Here is a 17,926-nt window from a genome sequence, read left to right on the forward strand (position 1 = left end):
GTAAAAAAAAAAAAAAATGTGGAGCCCCCCCTAAAAAAAAAAAAAAAAAAAAAAAAAAAAGGCTCCCACCCATCTATAGTCATTATCTGCTTTTGGCCAGACAGCGGTCGATGACGCTGCATCGAGGTCCTATCTCTCCCGCTCGCCCCGTTCGCTCGCTCCTTCCTCCCCACGAGCGCGGCGAAACGCGGTGGGTGTATTTATAGTCGCGCGTGTCACCCGGCAGCCAGAGGACGGGGGATTACCTCGACCATGACGAACAAGCCAGGGTGGGGGGGCCCGCCCCTCATTCGGTAACAGCCGCTGGCGAGCCCGCTCGGTGACTCACGGCCGCACAGGCGAGGGGTTCACCACACTCGCACGCCGCAAAGGTATTTCGTGCGTGTCGGGTTTCCTGTGTGTGTTGGGATGACCGAAGACTTGATTGACATTGAATTGCGTTTGTTTGCCAATTTCTTTACATTCAAATCAGCATTGCCGTTTCGTTGAATGCCAGTTTTTAAATCGCCATGGCTCCAATTTGAGAGTGGGGAAAAATGCTTCATTCAACATATGTTGTCAAATGTTTTTTTTTTTTAATATCGTGACTCGATAAGTTCCGTGCTCGATAAGAAATGCGGTCGGTGTTTGCCACCGATTTGTTTTGCATGATTGTTGTCGTCTGATCGACTTGACTTATTTTTACGCCACACTTGTTTGGAGGAATTTGTGACTTGGTCATAGTGTGGACGCTTAGAACTGCAAGTCCGGAGGAGAAAGTTTTAATGTGCCGCAATAAATTTTCTGTCCTGGGGGGGGGGGGAAACAAATGAATGTGTGGCGCGGTGCTCCAGTTTCCTTGAAAGCACCATCGGGGATTCAAAAAGTTCATTCGGTGATGAAGTTTGTCTTGCCGCGCTCTCCTGTGATCTGAAATGTTGAGCTGTCTTGCGTCTTTATTCGGTCTGCCTTGTGAGTGGTTGTGATACATCAGGGAAACCCACTTACTTAAAAAAAAAGTGGGTCCTTAAAGTTCATAAAAACCCTCAAAAATAAATTCTAAAATGTTGCTTTTTAATTGTCCTTAATTTTCAGGGAACGCTTCTAAAATCAATAAAAATCCTTAACATTTCATTTTTATTTGAAAATAAGTTTTGTTTTCTAAATTTTAATTTTTCTTAGTGTACTTTATTTGAGAATGAATTCAGGGTTTTTTTCAAAAAGACCTACAGTTTGTCAAATAAAGGGTTAGCTGATTGCCCCTAAAAATAAAGATGTGCCCTTCCTTTGGCAGCAATGATTTGAACACCAGCTCAGTGATATGTGGCTTTCTATTCATTAAATCCACTGTGAATCCCCTGCTGAATGGAGAAAAAGTCCTTGAAATGGCTAAATTAGCCCTCAAAAGTCCTTAAAAGGTCCATAAGTAAATAATTTTAAGTCACACAAAAGTTAGGGGATTCACTTTGCACTACGCGCGGTATCGACGGCGATCGTTTTCATTCCGGGCCGCATTGTGTTTGCGCCACTCGGCTCACCATTTTTTCTTTTCCCGACGCAGATACTTGGAAAAGTATGAGCGAGTCCACCACTTCGGCGAGGACGACGACGAGGCGCAGCCGGGGAACACCAAGACCTTCCTCCCGGTCGGCGCCATTCCCACCTCTTACAACTACCAGCAACATGTTGTATCAGGTAGGCCCCGGCCGCGCTCTTTAGGTTTTTTTTTTTGCCTTCTGCTTAGCGAGCTCAGTCAAGCTTAGCGTCCGTCACTGGCGAGGGTTTTACGCATCAGGTAGATGGATTAAAAATCCCATTTGTACCTGAACAAACGACACTACAGTGATGAAACCTGTCTCAGTTTTGCCCTTTTTTTTTTTTTTTTTTTTTTTTTTTGAGCTGCGCTTGCCCTCTGTGTAGCTCAGAAGGCAACAAATTGAATGTTGCTTATCACCTTTTTATTGCGGCGGGCTGTTTACTCCGCATTTCGCCTCGCAGTGCTTTCGCTGTGTTGGAAGCGCGCCTGTGAGGCAGCCAGCGAGTGTTTGTTGGAAGTCGCTTCTGCAAATAACTTTGATAAATCTTTTTTTTTTTTTTTTGAAAGGGGGTAGGGAGCACGAGTCCTCAGGATAAAAAGCGCATCTGAGAGGAGACATTTCTGACGTTACACTTTGTTGGCCGAGGCAGAAACTGCAATGTCTCGCGCAGACGCACACAATCCAGCTCACGAGGGAACTGACAAGACACGATTGATGAAAGGAAGAGAGAGGAGGCGCTTGTTGAGTTTACGGCTCGCCTCGGTTCAGATTAGTGCCGTCCATAATTTTGCTTCATTTTTGCCTGCGCTCATCGCTGAATGTTTTTTAAATTATGTGACGGTCATATTTGGCGTGCCACATTAGTTGCTCATTGATTCTGTTCTGACATTTTTGCCCCCCCACGAGAGAGGTGACGGTTTCACTGAAGCTGACTTTATTGTTGGAACCTACTTATTATTTTGAAGACGGATGCTACCGAGAATGTTTTTCGGAGAAATAGTGCATTTCATTAAAAAATAATAATCGTAAATAAATAACAAGAAATGTGAGCAAGTATGATTGCCGTCCTTGCTGTATTATTCTTGTGTTGGAGTTGTGCATTTAAACTCTTTAACTCCACAAGACTTTTTAACATTAGGCCCCGCCCCCAAGGACGTACTTGTACATCTAAGTCTTTTTTTTTTGTGTGTGTCACAGAGAGGAGGATGGTCTGATGCAATCTGTGAATGAGAATAAGCCGTTTGCATTGTAAATCATGTAAAAAAAAAAAAAAAAAGCGACCAGTAGGTGGCAGTGGTGCCCCACGTGCTTGAAAAGCATGCTTTTACACAAAGCTCTTTTTCTCCGTTTTTATTTTGCCCAGGAATCGCCATTTTCATCAAACTTAGCCATTTTGTAATGCCGATTGCTGAAGAATGGAAAAAGATTTTTTTTTTTCTGCTGAAAGAAGAGAGTCCAAACTTTATTTTAACAGGCTCCATGTTTATATAGCATTAGAACCAAATATTCTGTGGGCCTTTCAAGTTCAGTCAAAATCCAGGAAAATGCTGGGATTGAGGGGGTTGCTCCGGTAAAAATGGCTGGGATTGAATGAGTTAAGGGGGCGGGACCTGATGAGTGACAGCAGGAGCTGGTATCGGCGTGGCCAAATTGCAAGCCTTTTGCGATTTGATTTGACGTGGTATTTTCCCTCATCCTTGTTCACGGGGGCTTGAAAGGAGATGTCGGGTGTCAGGGACTTGTTTGTGCTTGATGATCCGAAAGCGCATCCAAACGCTAAGTGCCGTGTGACTGTCCCCACCCCCCCAACACACCGGTCTGGCTTTGCGTCCAACCCCGAATGTAAAAAGAACATCGTCCACAAGGATGTGTCTATGTTAGTGGTAGCCCTGCAGCAACTTTGCTAGTCCTTTTGCATAAAGCCTTGTTGTACAGTCCCTTTTTTGTTCCGATCCCGATGCAGGTGTTCGGGGGGGGTCGAGAGAACAACCTCGCGGGAATTGAATGGAGCAGTTGTATCTGATGATTTACATTAAACGCTCATGACTTCCTCCTATTCAGCTGTTCTCAATCAACGAAAAATGTTTTTGGGTTTTTTTTTTTTTCAGCCGCGATTACCAACCCTGACATGTTTGCTTCAATGTACATTTTTTTCCAAATGCTTTGTTTGAAGCCAAGGCTGCGCAGTAATAACGCTGATAAAATCTTGCCCTCTGTTGATGATGATGAGATGGAAATGCGCGGCTAGATCGGTTCCTTTTTGATGTCCTCTGCAGCTTAAAGCAAAAAAAACAAAAAACCCCACTCGGCTGTATTTTGTTTTCTGCTGCCTACTTGGCTCACGCACTGACTGACTTGTGAACAAGTTTAAAACTCCCCCCGCTTGTGGTTGAAGGGGAGCATTCAACTTTGATAAGGAAAATAAATCCGAGTTTGACTAGCTGGCTGAGGGACAACAGCGGCGCGCATTGAGATGACACAGTGGCAGCAAGCAGTTGAATTATCGCTATTTATTTCTTTGTGCCAAATTGCATCCTTTCCGTGGGAATATTGAACATCCTTTTTTTTTTTCTTTTTTTCCCCCCCTCTTCCCTCCCACCCATCTCCAGATTATCTCCGCCAAAGCTACGGACTGTCGACTGATTTTATTCCGCCGTGCGACTACAACAAACTGGTGCTGTCTCTCCTCTCGGGCCTGCCCAACGAAGTGGACTTCGCTGTCAACGTTTGCACTCTGCTCTCCAACGAGAGCAAGCACGCCATGCAGCTGGACAAGGACCCCAAATTGGTCACGTTGCTACTGGCCCACACTGGTGTCTTCGACGACTGTACGTTGGCTCAGACTGTTGGATGTATAGCAACAAATCAAAACCCTGCATTCTCCTCATTTTATATATTTTTTTTGTAGCGCTAGGCAGCTTCTCCGGGGTGTTTGGTACCGACTGGAAGGCGAAAACGTCACGGGATTTCATCAGGGTAATGTTCTGTCACGCTGAATGATTTAAAATGAAGCAGAATGATAAGAACACGAGTCCACATGATATTGGAAGGACGATTCATTTGTTTCCAAATCGCTTAATAATCCATTCGAATGCTAACGGCTATTTATTTTCTCCGCTCTCAGTTTTGGAAGGAGGTGGTGCAGGATGCCGAAGTCCGGGAGCTCATCTGGGACAAGAGTAGCACGGCACAAGGTAAAGTAGACTTGGTGCGAAATCCCCACAGATGGCACTAAAAAGCGACCTCAACGGGTGTTCTCGTGTCGGATTACGGACATGTTCACTTATGCAGCTCTGTTTCCAGCATGTTGTTCAGTGTGATAATGTACCGTATTTTCCGCACTATAAGGCACATCTTCATTGAATGGCCTATTTTAAAAGTGTTTTCATATATGGGGCGCGCTGCATTTTAAGACACACAGAATCGACGCATTCCACGTTCTGATTAGTTAGCGCCGCATACCGCTGTTGTAAATGACTTCTGCTGTGTTAAAATGCCTGCTTCCACCCTCCATTTGCAAGCGCCCTCACAATTAAGGCCACTTTTGCCACCTGCTGCCTCCTCCTTGTCGCAGCCAAAGCCGGTGATTGCGGAAATTGCTGCGTTCCACATTGTGCTTGTACAAAAGAACAAATAAGGGATCCAACCCTGTAACCCAGCCGAGATTTCCGTTCAAAATATCCGATCCACATGAGACCACTTTTTGATCCGATGCCGCAGGCTTGCCAACTTCATATACTCAACCGTCATAATATCGTATCCACTTGCCCTCTCCCGGCGTTGATGTTTCCTGTTATCTTTCCTTGAAGATGGTACATCAGTAGCAGAACGTTGGCAGAGCCTCTTCCACCCGCCGCGGAACCTGGGCATCAGCGACATGGAGGCCCAGCGGGTGCTGCAGGTCGCCGTCATCCTGCGAAACCTCTCCTTCGAGGAGGCCAATGTTAAGCTGCTGGCGGCCAGCCGAACGTGCCTGCGCTTCCTTTTACTCTGTGCCCACTGTAACCTCATCTCACTCCGACAACTCGGGCTCGACACGTTGGGCAACGTGGCTGCCGAGGTGAGTCTGCTGGGTATATTTGTACCCTATTTTCTGCACTATAAGGCGCTTCGGATTATGAGGCACATCTTTAATGAATAGCCTATTTTAATATTATTTCATGTATAGAGCGCACTGCATTATAAAGCGCATAAAATAGAAGCTACTATAGTGGCTTCCGGTTGCACTATGTATCCACTAGATGGAGCTACACTAAAGAGAATACAATACAATACAGCTTGATTTATATGGAGCGTTCACAACCGGCTGCAGCTGTAACTAAGCGCTTTATAGGATTTTTAAAATACTACGTCCAAGAAATATAAATATTGATCCATATGTAGCATGAGGCATGACACGAAGTCCATCAAAATACAAGGTTTATTTATTGGCAAGCCACGAGAACTGGTCACGAAGACGGCCATGAAACATATAAATAGAAATGGCGCGACAAAACAAATGAAAGACACGCGTTATGAAGACAATGGATTCAACAATTCCTGCTAATAATTACCACTAGATGGCATAGGAACACTAACGGGGAAAGAACTCAAGGGGGACTATAAAGAGACTAACTAACAGCATCTATAAGGTGCATCGGATTTTAGGGGCGCACTGTCGGGTGCGCCTTATAGTTCGGAAAATACGGTAAGTTTGATTGCTGCCCAGCCATAAAGGGAAGTTAATCTGCGGGCCGTTCACAAACTTCTTAGCGAACTCATATTATCACGTTGAGTAGGAAGCTGTGTGATCATACTTGGCGCAGTAATGAAGAAAACAGCCCGTGTTGCGATGGAAATATGCAGCGTTGGCAAAATCGGTGTCATAATTAGCTGAACAGCCGCAGTGTTCTGGTCGGAAATAGGAATTATGGACAGTATTATGCCTGAATACCCGAAGGGGAGAAGAAGAACTGGTGCAAGTGCTCCTCCACCGATGGGTGTTGTCCCGATCTCACATGCAGTCGATCCGGAAACCCTCACATCTTGAGCATTCCGAAACGATTATTTCTCCACTTTTCCGGAGCCTTGGCGAATGATTAATGTATGTTAATTTACTGCCATGCAGGGAAATAACTCGTCATTGAAGTGCTATTTCTAGAAAATGTATGCAAAGAGCCCCCCCCATGCAATCAGTTAGAGCTTTGTCGCCGGTAACTAGAGGGGCAATTTTTTTTGCATCCGTCAGACACATTAAAGCGTGCCGCTTTATTTGTTCTCAACAGCCTCGTGTCAACGAATGCGAATGGAAATGGCTGTTTCACGGGGAAACATTTGTCGTTTTTGAACCGGAGCATTTTGCCTTGCTTTTCTTATTTTGTCCACTGATGTTGAAACCTGCCTTGCGCTCCCCAGTCAGCAGAACGATTTGTCCACTCGCAATGAGATCCATTCATGTTTTTTTTATGGAATTCTTTTGCCTTCCAGCTCCAGCTCGATCCGGTGGACTTTCGGATGACCCATCTGATCTTTCACACCATCACCAAATGTTTAATGTCCAGAGACAGGTTCCTCAAAATGAGAGGTGCGGCTTTTCTTTCACTCTCTCCATGTCAATCTGTTGTACCCACAGCGATGGAAGCATCTTCCATGGAATGTCTCTTTCTTTTGTTTTTGTCACATAGCCATGGAGATCCTAGGCAACCTGAGCAAAGCGGAGGACAACGGCGTGCTCATCTGTGAGTATGTGGACCAGGAGTCGTACAGGGAGGTAATGCTGCTCCTCACCCTGCCTGACCTCATGCTCCTCATGGCCTCGTTGGAGGTGCTCTACCTGTTGGCTCAGCTCGGAGAGATTCCCTGCAGCAAGATTGCCTCTGTGGACCGTAGCATAGGTAGGCTATCAAACGACTGCGCGGAGAGCTCAAAATTCCTGAATGTGGAATTTAGTTTCGTTAAGATTCGAGGGCAAGTCACCCGCCCTGGTTCACGATTCGCAAATACACTTCCGTTGACATTGTCTTATTCAGTCCAATCGTTTCTCTGTGTTCCAAATGAACAAGGGTGGAAGGAAGACGCTTCATTTTGTGACTGATTTTTTGTCTTGATCAAACAAAAAAGGCTTGAAAATCGGCGGAAGGAAGAACGCTTCATTTTGCGATTGATTTTTTTGTCTTGATCAAACAAAAAAGGCTTGAAAATCTTAGCAGACTTTTGGTGGTTTTGTATGCAAGTTTTGTCGGGACTGATTTACAATCCCCATTTGGGGAAAACCTCTCCTACCCTGCGGTGTTTTGGATTGACTCCTCACTGGTGGAATTAGTCATGCTTGATATGCCAAATTGACTTTGCGCTTACCTTTGCCTGCCCTTGTACGAAAACGTGTCCATTTTCCCCTCCGTCTCAGACCTGCTCGTGAGGTTAGTTTCTGTCGACCTTCATACGTTTGGACCCGATGCCTTGACGGCGGTACGGTTGATCGAGCATCAGGCCAATGCCGAGCAGGCCACAGAAGTTCGACCGCAGCTGGTTGAGCAGGTACCTGCGGCTGTGCAGGCAGCGCCAGCCACGAGTGAGTGTCCTTCCCACACAAACTACGACACTAAAGATTAAATAAACATGAAATATAGCCGATTTATTTTACGGCTGCTCATTAAAGCCCAGATGTCGGCGTGCGAGGGGACTTTTGATGCGCAATAATTAAAAAGCCACATCTTTTATGTTGACGCTTGATGAGATTTGGAATAATCTGATTTCAAAGTCACCCAGACCGAATCCCTTCCGGGGTACCACGATGGAGTCGACCATTTTTGCTTTGATCTTTTTTTTAGAAATTACATTTTGCGTTGTTTGCCAAGCGTGCTGGAGATTCATAAAATATAAAAACTGCTTCCAGTGATTGAGTCCCTGTAATCTTGGTGGCAACACAAACGCTAATGTGGTCATTAGTTTATCTGCCACCTAGTGGACAGTCGAGGGAATTGTATCTTTGGTGGTTTAACTGAACCAGCAGACTGAATTCACCACTAAATTGCTTGTGCATAAGTATAAACATTTTTTGTTTGTTTGTTCACTGAACATATGAACAAGTCACAGAAAATCAATATCTCTACATACATATACATTTACCGTTTTGTTTTTCTGCGCTTCAGCAACACGTGCTCCAGTTCAGTCCGCACAGCCGCCACCTGGCATAGTTGAACTTGACGGAGAGAAATTTACGTTGCAATGGTAAGTCACCTGTAGAATTATTTGAATGTTTCTAATAATAAATATAACGGCGACGTGCAATCCCATGTGTCAATGTGTTCGTGTTGCAGTGCAAAATGGAAATAATACTGCCTGGTTTGTTTCTCTGACAGGCTTAATGCACACTTTGAAACGAACGCCGAGGGCTCGGTTTCCCGGTCGGATATGTACTCGGAGTACCTTTCCACGTGCAGCAAAATGGGACGAAGTAACATCTTGAACTCCACTGGCTTCCTCAAATGTCTCCGGTCAGTCTTATTTACCTTCTTTGTATCATGTCTTACAAAAAAATGAATGTGCCCTAAAGCGGAGAAAAGAGAAAATCAAATGTTCCCCGTGCCTGTCGCAGGACTGTGTTTCCCAACCATACGATGCGGCGGCAGGACGAGACCAAAGCCAATGGCCCAGTTCACATCCTCCTGGTGGGGATAAGGCGGAGGTCAATACCGCTGCCCGTCCAGCTGTACTACCAGCAGCCTCAGCAACAGCCGGTGCCAAGTGCAGCGCCCCCTCCTGCAGTTCGAACTGAAGCCCCTGCCGACCCCCAGGCTCCGCCTCCAGGTAGAACAGAAAGTTTAGCATGGACATTTTGACAGTCTGGAAATGTAATAATCCTCTTTGGTGAATTCAGACTTTTGTGAGAAAAAAAAAATTATCCAGGTGAGAAAGCACAAAGTAAATACCGTATTGGCCTGAATATAAGACGGCCCTGATTTTAAGATTAAAGACTTTTTGAACACCAAATTAATTTTTATACAGAAAATAATTACAGGGCATCTGAAACAAATGATGATAACAATATATTTGAGAGAAAAAGCATGTTATTTTGCCTCATTCAAATCGAAAGTGCAATCACATTTGTAAATGAATGGCTTCTAGTTTTTGAAATTTAAATTACATCATAACTTCTCCTCGGCTGCTAGTTAACCTGGCCGATCTTCGACCCACTTTTCTCCAGATTGTCACTACGTTTCTCCATTTTCTGTGATCTCTTCTATTATTTTCTTCTCTTGTAATTCTTACCGCTATTTTTATTTTTATTCTTCGTGGTAGGGGTTCACTTTGGCCTGGGCAGTCAAGTTCAGCATTCGCTTCAATGATATCTGGCGCCATCTAGCGTCGTGAATGGGTATAATGTCTAGACCCCGAATATAAGACGACCCCCACTTTTCAGTCTAATTTCAATGCAAAAAAACACCGTCTTAAATTCGGGCCAATACGGTAATATTTTTTTCTTGATATTAGGACAGTTCTCGACCCTGTAGGAGTCACATCTCCGCATTCAGAACCAAAACAACAGCAATAAGTACAGCAGTTGCAACTGAGGCTATTATCTATTTTTCAGCATAATGAGTTATTTGTGAACTCACCAGATCTTTGTCTGTGATTTGTGCGGTCAGGTGTACCTCCTGGAAATCCGCCACAGTTAAGCCGGCCACCGGGCCCGAGCTTAGGTGGCGCCACTCCATCTGGGCCCGCTAATGTGAAAGAGACCCCCGGTGCAAGCCACCCTGCTGTTTCCCATCATCCAGTGGCCCAGCACGTGCCTCTGCAGTTATCATCAAACACTCAGGCATTAGTGCAACAACCACAGCAGCAGCAGCAGCAAGTCTGGGCCGGTCCAGTGGTCCAGATTCCAACCGCATCTGTCTCAACATCCCAGAACCACAGCCCCCAAAACCCGGCTGTCCCACCTGTAGTTCAGCAGCACTCCCCCATGGTCCCCACCGGGACACCAGTCACGCTTTTTCAGCAGGTATCCCAAGGCCACATCCTCACCGCCAGAGTGCAAAGTGTCTGCCCCCCAATTTCCCAGCACCCGCCGCCCACTCAAACGCCACCTCTGCCCTCACCACAGGGCCCCGCTCCCCACATAGACCCCCAGTGCGTCGCGGCTTCATCCGCACCAACCTCTTCCATCCAAGCGGCGTCAAGTAATCCGGTGTCGCCCACTTCCGCGGGGTCCCGCGTCACGTTTCAGAATATCGCCCCCAAACCAGCGCCAAACCAGTCCACTGGCCCAGCAGCCACGATAGCCAACCAGCAGCCTCAGACACAGGCACAGAGCGTGGTAATAGTCGGTCCCAGTCCTCAACAAAACCAAGCCTACACCCCAGCCATACACCAAATTGTTCTTGCCAACCCCGCCGCCCTTCCTGGTGCCCAGTCTATTCAAATAGCAGGGCACCCCGGAGCTCCTTCCAGCCCGTGCCCGCCCGCCGCGTCCCACCCGAATCCCCAAGTCCAGCCCAATCAAACCGTCAGCCACGCACTGTCCATCAAGCGACATCAACAAATGATTCCGCAAGCCTCTCCCTCTCAGCCTACCTCCTCCGAGTCCAGCTTGATCAAACAGCTTCTGCTTCCAAAGCGAGGGCCTTCCACCCCGGGTGGAAAGCTCATCCTGCCGGCGCCGCAGGTGCCCCCTCCCAACAGCACGAGTTCCCAGGTCATCTACCAGACGGCCTACAGCCCCCAGGTGGCCCCTCCGCAGCCACAGCAACTCAACGTTCAGCTGGTGCCCAGTCAGGTCCAGCTCTTGCCCGGCCAGCTCATCTCTACAAGTAGTCCGGCCACAATCATCCAGGCCCCCATGGCGGCCGGACAAGTCACATTTACTATGGTCCCTAACACTGGCTTTAACACCTCCACCGCGGCTGTCGCCGCGGTCAGCCACGGCGCTGTGGCCCCGAGTCTCCCGTCGCCTCCATTCTCAACGGGGACCGTGCCCCAACAAGCTCCTGCAGTTCCGCCGCTGCCGCAGGCTCCGCTCAGAGGCGACAAGATCATTTGTCAAAAGGAGGAGGAGGCCAAGGACGCCACTGGCTTGCACATCCACGAGCGGAAAATCGAGGTCATGGAGAACTCCTCGGTGGCCGACGGCGACTCCTCCAATGGGAAAACCAGTAACGGGAACGTCGGAGTAGGTGCCAAGCTGCTAAACGGTCGCAAGTGCATGGAGTCGAATCTACCTCCATACCACTCAGGGAACAGCCAGGGGATGCTAAACGGTCCGGCGACAGAGAGTCCACCCGCTAATGGGAAGCAGGCCCTCTCCCCGGGCCTCGACGCCGCCCTGGAAGGGAGCCCCGACCCTAAAAAGACACTGGTCAACGGGGTGTGTGACGTTGACCGGGGCGACGGTGGCGTCATCAGCAAAAGCATTCCAAATCACATTGCTTCCAAGCAGTACTTGGGCAACGGGGAGGTGGGCCCCACCGAGAAAAGTCGCAGCTCAAGTCCTCCTGCTCCCAGTCCTCCCCTCCAACAGGACTCCGCCAAAGCCCAGCAGGCTGAACGCCTGGCCAATGGACCTCAGGCAGTGGGCACCAGGCCGCCCTCGGAATTCACAAACGGACCTCTAGGGCCTGGCCACGCCGTGCCCGTGCTAAGGCAGCAACTGCTCCCCAATTCCACCCTACCCCCCACCATTCCCGTTTGCTCCCAGACAACCTCCGCCCCCCCTTCAAACGGCGTCGCCTCGGAAGCCCGGGGCGTCAAGAGGCCGGCGGAGAGCGAGGACCGCGCGGCGGGGATCCCCAACAAAGTGGGCGTGCGGATCATCACCATCAGCGACCCCAACAACGCAGGCAGCAGTTCCACGATGGTGGCCGTGCCCGCAGGAACCGACCCAAGCACAGTAGCCAAAGTAGCAATAGAGAACGCCAGTCAGCAGAGGAACTGCTCACCCACACAGGCGGCTGGCTCAACGGTGAGTCACTGGGAAGGAAGTGTCATGTCAACGTGGTCTCACTGCCGCGATTTGGTGTCAGGTCCGCTCGCACGGGGGCTGTCTGGCGCCGTGCGAGTATTTCACCCTGTCTCAAAAGATCTTTCCATCAGCCAAGCTATGCATTGAGTGTGATTTTTAAAAAAAAAATAATTTCAGGGTGCGAAACGACTCAATTACCCTGTCAAGCAGGCAGTCGATGTGATGCGGAGGTTAAGAAGGTGACGCCAGTTCAGACCATTTGGCTCTCACTGATACACACCTCCTACAGCCAAGCAGCTGAGAGAACAACTTAAGCCTCTAGAAAGAGCTTAGGTTACATCTCCGCGTACAAGACACTTGTTTGGCATGCATGTTATACTCTTAAGATAAGATAAGAATAAGAAAACCTTTGTTAGTCTCACAATGGAGAAATTCCCAATTCACAGCAGCAAAGTTATGAAAGGAAGAAGCAGAAGAACAAAATATAGGAGCTGCTGGAAAGGCAGCCACTGTCGCGGCGCCATCTTGAAGACAAAATAACAAAATCTTAAATTATTATTCATAAAAGAAATTTTAATTAAAGAAATATTAAAAATCATTCAGTACCAGCCAATTCTAGACCAACTCTGAAAAGACGTTTAAAAACGTCTTTGGGAGTGAATGAGTTAATAAAAAAATCTATTCACTGTTTTTTTTAATTTTAATTTTAATTTTATTTAGTTTTTGTTATTAATATGGAATTCCCTAATGTCATGTTGGATGCATCTCTTCTATAGCCGACTGTTACCCCATCGCCGCCACCCGCTCCCCAGCCCGCAACGGCAGACAGCAACAGCCCTCAACTCCCCGCAACGCCGCAACCCCCCACGGCACCGCCCGAGCAAACTAGGAAAGCGGGGCAGAACTTCAAATGTCTTTGGCAGTCCTGTAAACGGTAAGATGAATGAATCTTCGCCTCGCGCCGCTTTCGGAATGGAGTCTTATCTCATTCAGTACCAGCCAATTCTAGACCAAGTCTGAAAAGACGTTTAAAAACGTCTTTGGGAGTGAATGAGTTAATTATCCGTTGGTTTGTTCTTCCTCAAGGTGGTTCGAAACGCCCTCCCAAGTTTTTTACCATGCGGCAACGCAACATGGTGGCAAGGATGCGTATGGCGGCCAGTGTCAGTGGGAAGGATGCGATCCTTTCCCGCGACAGAGACTCTCGTTCATCACGCATCTTCAGGTAAAAACCACACTGAATGAAACCAATCTTGGGGACAACGCGTTTGAAAACCACCGTCCTGGATTATAGTTTTAATATCATTGAAACATTTTTTTTTTAACTCCCCCCTCACCTCCAGGATAAGCACTGTTCTCGGGAAGCTTTGCTGGCTGGACTCAGATTGGAGGAACAGCAGGCGCAAAGCCCCAACCCGACTTCTTCCCAGTACGCATAAACGTTGACATGATACCGACATGTCATTTGAGTGACAGAGGAGAACCGTTTTCAAACCCAGCTTTTGAAATGTTTGGTTTTCAGGACGCCGCCGGTGGCAGGCAGTACTCCGGCAGCGCGACCACCGAAAGCAATCGTCAATCATCCGAGCGCAGCTCTCATGGCCCTCCGTAGAGGTTCTCGAAACCTGGTCTTCAGGGACTTCACGGTGAGTGCGACCAGCAAGTGCTTTGTGTCAAACTGCTTTTCAAATTGACTTTGTAAAAGATTCCCGGTTTTTGTTCAGAACAATCGTAAATTTGACATTTTATCGCGAAAGCGTACATGCTACTTATAAAATGTCATACTTTCTACAATCGCGATTGAAAGTTTTTGACTTTTAGAAAGTCTTAAATTTTGGCTTTCTGAAAACCGCACACACCCTGGGGTAGATGAGAAAACATTTATCTCAACTCATCTCCTGTTCTGATGTTGTTTCCCCCATCCTAGGACGAGAAGGAGGGACCAGTGACCAAACACATCAGACTAACTGCTGCCTTAACGTTAAAGAACATCGCCAAGCATTCGGACTGTGGTCGCATGTAAGTATGGAGTCCACTTGATGATGCTGCTTGGAAACCATGTCTGAGGACTGAATAAAGTGGTACCTTGACGTCTGAGTGTCCCCAACTTATGAGCCATCTGTAAAAATGGAGCCATTAATATATAGGAATGCCCTTGCATGTGAGCAAGGGGAGCCGCAGTTGCTGATGCACCTTAAGTCGTTTTATGTTATTTAAAAAAAAATAATTCATGAAACAAATGATCAAATAAATACAAACTGACAAAACTTGCAAGCAGCACACAATTCCCTCCCAGATGCTCACGAACTAACTGACCATGCCAGTCCTTAGGCCACGCCCCTTAAAAGGCAGTCATGCAACTCATGAATATTATAGGACATAGAGGAATTTAAAACCAGTTTATTTCGTTCCCTTTTATGCTAAAAACACATTTTGAAAAAAATATTTGGGGAGCGGCTTGAATAGATTAATGCCATTTCGATGGGGGAACATTTATTTGATATACTGTAAAAGCTCCTCACTTCCAATTCTGTCCTTGGCACCAAGGTGCCACCAAATGACCTGAGTACAAAAACTGGAACCAGGTCAGTTCTTTTTCTTCATATTGATAGAAAGGTCCCCCACCCAAAAAAAATAAAAATCTATGCAGAACCGCTACCTCTGCAACTAACACTGAAAATTGGACAATAATTGACACCCCACCAGGCACACTGCATGAAGCTCCTCAATGTACTTCAACACAGTTACTTGGCACCAAGATGATGCCAAGGAAATACTCATATGGTATGGAACAAATTAGGTGCAAGTCAAGGTCCCACTATACCTTATAGTCAAAGACTGACTCGTTTTTGCTTTCAGGCTGGTAAAGAAGCACGAGCCACATCTCTCCGTGCTTGCACTAAGTAACATGGAGGTGTCCACCACGCTCGCCAAATGCCTTTATGAACTGACACGTTCGCTCCAGGCCTAACGCCAAAAGGACAACCTCGAGAAAGCCCTCCGTCATCCTCACACGTCCGCTAAGGCGAGAGGAGCAAAGCCGCCGGTGAGCTGTAGCGAGTCTGGAAGGAAGCAGAGCGCAGGACTGAAGAACCTCCTTCTGCCACGCCTGCCCGTCCCGCCCTCCATTCCCCTCCCGACCGGTCCTTAGCTCCTTCAACCTGTGTTTGAAACCCCGCCACGTCGACTCATCCACACTCTCAAAAACTGCCACGGGGTCTTCCACCAGCTGCCCATCACGGGGAGCTCTTTCCGACCGCTTCCCTGAGGGACTCCACTGACTAAACCCCGCTAAAAAATGAGCACCAAACACGAGCACATTTTGTCGAGGTTTTTTGTTTTTTTGTTTTTTCCCCCCCACAATCTGACGGGCGAGTTCTGACTGAATGATGACCACAGGGTTTGGGAGTCCCCGTGTGAGAGGGCCGGGCTTTGGAAGGCGTCCCACAGGGTTGGGATGGAGGAGGACTCGGCTAGCAACTGCCGCAGAGTTTTGTTTGTTTGTTTGTTTGTTTGTTTTTCTTTCAAACTTGGTAGCTTGGTTTTCTTACTTGAGTCGATATATTTTCACTTATTTATTATTGAAATGAATACCATTACAATTAATGAAATGAAATCTTGTAAATATGTTGTGAATATATATAAAGAAGATCCTCTTTCATCACAAATGCAGCCACTGGAGAACTTGCTCTGTGGTGTTAATAGAAGCATTACTTTGGTAGGATTGAAGAAAGTAGTCTGTTTTTTTTTTTTTTTTTTTTTTTTTTTTTTAAATGAACCCTGGTCACTTGTATCTAATGTGATTCTATACTCAGCAGTGGATGAATGTACTTAAAACCCTGTAAATACTTCTGCAAAGGTACTGATGCTGTAAAGCCTAGGGAGAGGGAAAAAAAAAAACAACAGTTTTTTTGTGGGACTGTGACATTTTGTATTATAATACCTTGTAGAACTCATTTTGCTGGCTGAAAGAGTATGGAATAATATATCATGTCATTTTGTAGAAGAAAAAAAAATATTGAAGGTATTTCCCCCCTTTTTGTTTCTTCACATCTTCCCCTCAATACACACGCACACACACACACACACACAAAACAAGTGACATTTATCTATCCACTGTAAACGTTTTGTCATTGGACGGGCACGGTGCGCGTACCCAAATTTTTTTTTTTTTTTTTTTTGTATTTGTAAATTGGTTTAAATACATGGAGTTTTTATACAGGTTTTCTCCTGTGTTCTTTTGCTTTACGTGCAGGTATAATATTTTCTTCACTACTTTTTTCTATCTTAATATAGTGTGGAGTTTTATTGTACTATTTTTTCATTCTTAATACCCATGCCACATTCCGGCTCACGTCCTCAAGACTGTCCTCTCTACCGTGTGTTGTGTACCATTTATGACTGCCTGTCCTATTAGCATCTGACCCGGGGTGGGGTTGGGGGGGTGCGCGCAACCCTACCATCCTCATTTCTGCCGTGTCTGTAGGATGTGTGACTAAACATAGACCTAACAGTCTGTTAGAGATTGGCTTTATTTACTTTGGTGACTGTTTATAGTTTTTAAATAAAAACACTGAACGTTTTGCATTTTCCTCAGTTTTCTTTTTCTGTCAACATGTTGAGAATGTACAGATTTTCACTTGTATTAAATATTATTTGCAGTGAAAAAAAAATCTGATTTGAAAGGATGCGTGTTGCTATTACTTCAAAGATTTGTTTATAAATTTAAGTACGTTTCAGCAACGGAAATTTTTCAGGTCATTGTCCAATTTCTTTCATTTGAAATACAGTACTGAGAAACATGGGGCTCCAATACTTCTATCTTGTAGAATATACATTGAATTTTAATGTAAACACAAGTGATTTCCTATTGTTGATGGTTAACTTCTTTTTGATAACGGAACCGTTGACTACACACTCCAATTATTTCAGCTCCTAAAATACATTTGAGGCAGTTTTAGATTCCGCTGACTTTTTTATTTTTAATTAATTTAGATGGCACGATGAGAGTGGTTTGCATCTCACATTTTTTGAGGACGTTCATTTGTGGATTTTTTTTTCCACATTCCAAAAACATGCATTTCAAGTTAATTGATGACTATAACTTGTACTTAAGTGTGAATGTCTTTCAGAGTTGTCAGAGAATACTTAATGATTAAAAAAAAAAAAAAATCTAGTTTAGTATATCTCATCACTGCTAGTACAGTACACAGCTCGGAGCAGCACCAAAATGCCCATTAGGAGTTTTGTCTAACTAGTTACATGGCTATCGTACTAAAATGCAAACGTTGTCCTACTCGTGTGCAGAAATGTTATATAGTGGTGGAAAAAAATGTTGCTTGTAAAACACGGACACAGAAATGAGCTGTGTAATAAAACAAGAAAAGAAAAACATTTTTTCTGAAAGTACTAACAGTGTTGCATTGGTTTGAGTGACCCACCCCATTAAGGCTATAAACATGGAAAATTA

General features: G+C 46.0%; 1 protein-coding gene across 2 annotated transcripts in view; it reads left to right on the forward strand.

The window, feature by feature from the left end:
* arid2 (AT-rich interactive domain 2) overlaps window positions 1-17,039 on the forward strand; it is a 27,585-nt gene extending 10,546 nt beyond the window's left edge. The window contains exons 5-22 of one of the 2 annotated variants that reach the window (XM_019891908.1): window positions 1,541-1,674; window positions 4,127-4,345; window positions 4,426-4,493; window positions 4,642-4,711; window positions 5,327-5,577; window positions 6,984-7,080; window positions 7,181-7,390; window positions 7,903-8,067; window positions 8,648-8,726; window positions 8,858-8,992; window positions 9,094-9,305; window positions 10,145-12,456; window positions 13,233-13,390; window positions 13,543-13,681; window positions 13,800-13,885; window positions 13,979-14,102; window positions 14,384-14,475; window positions 15,316-15,427. In XM_019891908.1, coding sequence (XP_019747467.1) covers window positions 1,541-1,674; window positions 4,127-4,345; window positions 4,426-4,493; window positions 4,642-4,711; window positions 5,327-5,577; window positions 6,984-7,080; window positions 7,181-7,390; window positions 7,903-8,067; window positions 8,648-8,726; window positions 8,858-8,992; window positions 9,094-9,305; window positions 10,145-12,456; window positions 13,233-13,390; window positions 13,543-13,681; window positions 13,800-13,885; window positions 13,979-14,102; window positions 14,384-14,475; window positions 15,316-15,427 — 4,663 coding nt within the window. Of the gene's footprint in view, window positions 1-1,540; window positions 1,675-4,126; window positions 4,346-4,425; window positions 4,494-4,641; window positions 4,712-5,326; window positions 5,578-6,983; window positions 7,081-7,180; window positions 7,391-7,902; window positions 8,068-8,647; window positions 8,727-8,857; window positions 8,993-9,093; window positions 9,306-10,144; window positions 12,457-13,232; window positions 13,391-13,542; window positions 13,682-13,799; window positions 13,886-13,978; window positions 14,103-14,383; window positions 14,476-15,315 lie in introns of both variants that reach the window. The other variant, XM_019891909.1, reaches the window with a different exon arrangement.
* Window positions 17,040-17,926: the final 887 nt, after the last annotated feature.

Source organism: Hippocampus comes, unplaced genomic scaffold (genome assembly GCF_001891065.2).
Source record: "Hippocampus comes isolate QL1 unplaced genomic scaffold, H_comes_QL1_v1.1 scaffold63, whole genome shotgun sequence".
Classification (NCBI taxonomy): domain Eukaryota; kingdom Metazoa; phylum Chordata; class Actinopteri; order Syngnathiformes; family Syngnathidae; genus Hippocampus; species Hippocampus comes.